We start from the raw sequence: 6,169 nt of genomic DNA, 5'->3' as shown, positions 1-6,169 counted from the left end.
TTATTTTTGCACAAAGAGTTCTTTATTTAGAAACTTTGAATTCAGACCAAGAGTGCACAGTTTCTAATTTAACAAACCCTAAGTAGAGGAGTGTGTTCTTATTCAACCCTGTAAGTAAAACTGTTTATAAATAGAAAACAAAAGCACAATTAAAAAAAAAAATGTATTGACTTAATTGGTGTTTTTAAAATGCATATGTTACCATTTCAGCATCTTACAAAAAGCCAAATGCAGCTTTCATTACAGTTATGGGTGGACGTAAACCTCTGACTAACACTAGAAAAAGCCTACAAAAACACAATCATGCCAAGAGGAAAATCAAACTGCAAAAAATATCGTATTTATTTCTTTTTCAGATGAAGTGAAAACAAGTCGAGAGGAGCATTTCTGTTTTGACAAAAACCGATGAAAGCTATGAAAATATCTCGAATGTTGGAAGAAAAGATCACAATAAGATGCTGATTTAAAGCACAAATAAAAACTGAGAACATATCCAGTTTCAGCATCTCCTGACGTAAGGCGGAGTAATATATGCACGGACTGAAACACAGAATCTGCTCACACTGGTGGAAGAGAGAAAACTAATGGGCTCATTAGAGAAGACGGAGCCTGACAATGCCAAAGAAAGGTCACAGCAGAGCATGACTTACTGGAGATGTAAGAGCAGCCCCCATCAGAAACTGTTCTAATGAAAAAACGGGCAGGAAACACACTCGGGTCAAAACGGAACAATGCAAACAGAATAATGGCGTCATGGCGGTATGAAATCTTTCCTCAGGTTACAACTAAATGTTCAATAATAGAGAATCTGACCCTAAGCAAACACCCTTCATCAGTTCATACAAATACTTTATTTCCTAAAGAAGATATAAAATAACTACAAGTTAACTTGCATTAAAGTGAAGCTGAGCTTCTTACCGACTGTTTTCTTTTCAGAAGGCGGCTCTAGTTGTCTGAATACGCTGTACTTGTCCCCGGCATCTGAACAATGAAACAGAAAAAAAGGATAAATGAGTAAAGATGCAATAAGCAACCAGTTGGTGACTGAAAGCTCTACAAGGTCATACTGATGACTCAAGGAAGAATACCCAACGATCGGCATTGGTGTTTAGAATTCAGACAAAGTATCTCCTATGACATGTTGAGAGATATCTATGGTTCTTTAAGGCAGCAAGAGAATGGCAGACCTTTAAAGCAGCACTAAGTAACATTTCTACCTTAACATATCCTCTTCTTAGTCTCTGTGATGGCAATATAAATGTTCAGGAGACAACTGAGTCTCCCCTGTCACTGACCCAGTGGCCGTCTGGTGACTCCAGTTCTCATTCCCGCAGTATGACTTATGGCAGCCCAATGTTAGGCCATTAGCATCAGTAGCCATAGGCCTCTTGCTGTGCTACCCACCAGGTATTATAGAACAGTTTTTAGAGGCTAATGACATAACAGAGCCAGCAAAAAAATTTTATGAAGTTGAAAAAAGTTATAATAAAAGCAAAAAAAACGTCAAAAGAGAAAAGGATCAAGCACTTATAAGTACCACATATGCTAACCTTTTAGAGAGACCAATTTTCTTTTTGCATAAAACATGAAGAAACTGAATCCTTTATGAGAGGATATAAACGATATTTTTTCAAGGGGCACATTTACATTTAATTACTGATCTTATAGTGGCAATCTGCAGCAAAAACACTGCTGTACTGTAGTTTACATTGTTTAATATACAACACTTCTATTTTCAAAAGGTCCTACAGTATTGGGGGAGCGCTACTTGAAAATGACCTATAGTGCTGCTTTAAAGGTAGCATCAAGGCTGACTGTGCTATATATATTAAACCAACATGAGATGCAGGTGGTACCTGAGACAGGGGGGGTGGGCTCTGCAGGCGGATCCACAGATAGCTGCTTGAACACGGCGTACTTATCAGAGGAAGTGACAGAGGAGGAGGACGAACCAGACACTGGAGTCAACATGGCAGGTGTGCTTCAGAAAAAAAAAAAGACACCATAAAGTTTTAAAACCAGGCAGCAACACAACAATAAGTATGTTCTGGGGGTCAGATCAAAGAGTCAAGCTTAGTAAAAATAATAAGGCTGCAAAAGAAAAACATCTTTCACCCAAGGCTGTGATCTGACAGCAAGACGAATATTCCGTCACCTCCAAATCAGTCTGCACAGCTTTCACATCTTTAAAAACTGCTTTGAGAGCTATAATGGTTGGCTAATACATTTCAAAAGTTATGAACTTGCATATCGAATGCTGATGTGATATTTAACACGATGCAGTGAGTCTCTTGGGAGCAGATGTTCACACTGAACACAAATCGCACAGAGTTTAGGGAACACAGATGAGAAAGAGGAGAAGAAAATAGGGATAAATGATAACTGATATGTTCATGGTTTTATCAATTAATATCATGGCCCCAACATTTACCTCTCATGCAGCCCTAATTAATAGTTTAACTAAAAGGCAACTAAAAGATATATTTCTACCAAAAATCACTTCTGAGCAGTTCTTTACAACTGCAATTTTTCACATATTGATGGCGATCTGATAAACTGTGCAAATGAATCTAAATTCTTCTAACTTATTCTTTTCTAAATGGATGCCGCTTAAATTTCCTATATTTAAACCTCAGCAGAACAAAACAGCATAATCTCAATATTCCCAAACAGTAAATGTTTCCTCAAAATATCAGTAAATGAAGATATTCAGGATGTAAATAATCCAACTTGGAAAGAATAACCATGTTCTTGCTTTCTGCAGCACCTCTGACAAGTAACTATAGCAACAGGTTGGACTCTAGAACGCTAAAAGAACTTTTTCTTTGAACAACAATCTTTTCTTGGACTCTTTTTATCTCTTTGTAGATAATTGTCTTGCAGATCTGTCTCCCTGAAGGAGCGCTCTGTTGAAAGGGGCATATAAAGTAATGGAGAGAAATGAGCGTCTACTGTCCACTGAAATGAATTCATTAAGACATAACCCCAGCTCATTGCTATTCTGAGGAGGTTATTACAAGACATTATGACGGTGTAAGACAGACAATGAGAGATGCAATTATTATGCAAAATAACTTGGCTATAAATAACCATCAGGGGCTGAATATCTGACACTTGTCTCTGCATATAATCACAGCTCTCCTTCAGAAGACGATAGTTTGAAAGCAGAAAAGGAGAACAAAGTATGCAGTATTAGTATTATATAGGGTTAAACTTCATAATGAACATTTACGTTTTAAAAACTGTTGGTTTTTTTTTGTTTTTTTTACAGCACTAGTGGCTTGTTTTTTCAACAGTAGGCTGAGAGGAAAGGGGATACGAGAGAGGGTCGGATTCGACAAGGTTCCACTCACGAGAGTTCAAATTTTCGCACTATTAGAGTCATGATCTCACCTGTTTTGATGTTGATGTGCAGCAGCGGTGGGAAAACTTCCTCCTGACTCACCCTGGAAATCAGTGAAGGCCTGGTCACCTGCTCCGACCTTCGGAGCCTCTTGGAAGTCCTGGAATTCATCATCCTCTGCTTTTGTCCCCTACATGAAACGTTTTCATAATTGTTAAAGCCTAGTAGAAATAACAGGGACTTGCAAAACAACTTCTGGGTATTTGACTGGGAGTTTATGACAAACCAGCACGAAGAAGCACATACTTATTAAATACAAGGTAATTTAGACATGGTTTGTGTTTATGAATTAAAAGCAGAAAAGTTTGTTCTGCATTTGGAAGAAAATAGCTCAGTTAGATGCGGATTCATTTTGACTTGCCATCATTTTTCAATAAGGCTTTGGCCTGGACTTTGACTGGGCCACTTTTACAGACTGATCTTGTCTAAACAAACATTCATTCAGAAATAACTATTTGCCACTCTCCTCCACTCAGGGCCATTAACAGATTCCCCCACCTGTCCTGAAGCTCCTCCACAGTTATCAGAAACCTTCTCTCAGCACAAACCTCTGAAGCCTTTATAGATCATTTGGATTATGGAGACTATTACAGGGCTTTTATTCAAGAGTATAACAGCAAAACAATAAGACTAAATTCTCCTTCCATATAATTTCAAATATCTTTGTTTAACTCTAACATATAACTAGGGTTGTCACGATACTAAACTTTTCAACTCGATACCGATACTAAGGAAAATATTCGATACTCGATACCATTTTCGATACCACCGTCATAAAAACAAAGACTCCAAAATTCTACAGAAATATTTTCATTAATAAATAAAATACAATAAATAAATACAATAAAGGTTGTATGCTGTGCATAATATTAAGCAAGCTTGATAAAAAACTCAAAAAATTCAAATTAAGTGTTCCTTCCTTGGCTATGCTTTGCACAGATAACAATGACACTAGCCGAACCAGTTAAGAAACAAAAATAAGTCTTAGCAGCTGCACCTCTTACAAAAAAAAAAAAAGTCTGAAACCGAAAAGAGCACAGAATTATTCAATCACACAGTGTTCAGAAAGTGCATTGTCCTCTATTCTGCACTTTAGATGAATGACTGCTTAGGTGCCACTGGTGACGGCACTGTATCGATACTTTTAAAAATGAGTATTGTATCCGGATACAACATTTCAGTATCGATACTTTTTTGAGTTTCGATACTTTTGACAACCCTACATATAACAATTATATGTGAAGAAGATTGAACACTTTCATGAGCTACTGTACCTGTGCTGCTGGGGCTGGTGGGAAAGTGGCAATGAAATTTGGGTTTGTGGGCGGCTGAGCAGGTGCAGAGGGCGCCATAGCCATGACCGGTGCTGCTGGTGTGGCCATGGACATGGAGACCGGCGGCTGAGTCATCATGGGCTGCTGATGCTGGGGGATGACGGGGGCCATGGCCATAGCCAGGGCGGGCAGGTTGGGCACAGGTGGAGACGGAAACTGACTCAGGATTTCCACATTCAATACTGGGAGGCCAGTCTAAAAAATAAAGCAGATCCATTTGTACTAAATTCTTTAAAATCTAAATCATCAAGAAAATACATTTACTTTTTTATTCATTTCAGCTGTAAAAGAGCATCTATGAGACATGCATCACTCTGGCAGTACACCATTGTACTCGTCTTGTAAACGTGATTCACATAGTAAACACTCAACAAAGTCTACTTAGTTTTGAAACAGATTTGCTGCGGCACGCTCCACAGAATGCACCTTGTTTGGTTTGTATTTTAGGGCCATGGAAGATTTACATCACCAGGGGTGTCTTATTATTCTTTGGATGGAAGCGGCGGCATGCAGCGCTTCGTGAGCTGCCTGCAGATTTGCATCCTCCCAGGGGGGGGATGCGACAGGCTCAGGCTGAGGATGATAAGAAGCCTCCTGCCAAACTCATCTGATGGGGACTGAGCTAGATATCTGGCTCACAATGCTTCACAAGCCTGGAGCTTATTGAAAACGCTGCCCTTTTCTTCCCATTTTACAGAAGTTGTAAAAGAATGTGTGGAAGATTTATTCCTGAGGTTAAAAAGGGTCCATGTGCTGGAACGACAGTTATTACCTGTGCCACACCAATAAGCGCAAGTACAGTATAGAGCTCCTCCTTGGTCAGCATGCCGGGAGTTGTGCGATTGGCCGATGCCCAAATTTGCCCGAGGGCTTCCCTGGGAAGGCCTGATGACATCATTATTGGGTAGAGCTTTGCTGTGTCTATTCCTGCCGGAGTCATCGTCAGTTCAAAAACCTTTTTAAACATATCTATGGAAGAGGAAACAAACTATTATTACAAACGGGTAAGATTCATTGAAACTTTTCACAATTTAACATGGCGACTGGATATGGACCACCATTTAACCTTTACAGAAAATAATATTTTATTTAAGAGTCAGTACTTTATAGAGCTGATCTCATTGCCATTACATCAGCAGACCTTTGATCAGATTATCCTAATCTGATATATAGCTTCATCCAAACTACTGCACTGTAGGTCTGGTTTTTGATATTATATTTTTAGTACCGGTACTTTAAAAAGGGACAGAAAATGTAAGTAAGCAGCTAATTTATTTGTTTTTATGCTTGTTGTCCTCAGGGTTTATATATGAGTAACTCTTATTTAATGTTTGTTAATGCTCTGCTAATGCTCTTAGAAATAATCTTAATGCCATCAAGTACCCATGTCTATATATATATATATATATATATATATATATATATATATATA

At 38.5% G+C, this 6,169-nt stretch overlaps 1 protein-coding gene across 10 annotated transcripts in view; it reads right to left on the bottom strand.

Annotated features, from left to right (window-relative positions):
- synrg (synergin, gamma) overlaps positions 1-6,169 on the bottom strand; it is a 50,304-nt gene that overhangs the window by 30,029 nt on the left and 14,106 nt on the right. For all 10 annotated transcript variants that reach the window (XM_015383324.1, XM_015383337.1, XM_015383346.1 and 7 more), the window contains 5 exons: positions 5,510-5,706; positions 4,678-4,932; positions 3,394-3,533; positions 1,857-1,981; positions 919-981 (listed from right to left, as the gene is read on the bottom strand). In XM_015383324.1, coding sequence (XP_015238810.1) covers positions 919-981; positions 1,857-1,981; positions 3,394-3,533; positions 4,678-4,932; positions 5,510-5,706 — 780 coding nt within the window. The remainder of the gene's footprint in view (positions 1-918; positions 982-1,856; positions 1,982-3,393; positions 3,534-4,677; positions 4,933-5,509; positions 5,707-6,169) is intronic.

The sequence above is a fragment of the Cyprinodon variegatus genome, unplaced genomic scaffold (assembly GCF_000732505.1).
Source record: "Cyprinodon variegatus isolate N-32 unplaced genomic scaffold, C_variegatus-1.0 Scaffold14, whole genome shotgun sequence".
NCBI classification, from domain to species: domain Eukaryota; kingdom Metazoa; phylum Chordata; class Actinopteri; order Cyprinodontiformes; family Cyprinodontidae; genus Cyprinodon; species Cyprinodon variegatus.
The sequence above is the reverse complement of the archived record's forward strand: the minus strand, read 5'-3'. Positions and strand labels throughout refer to the sequence as shown.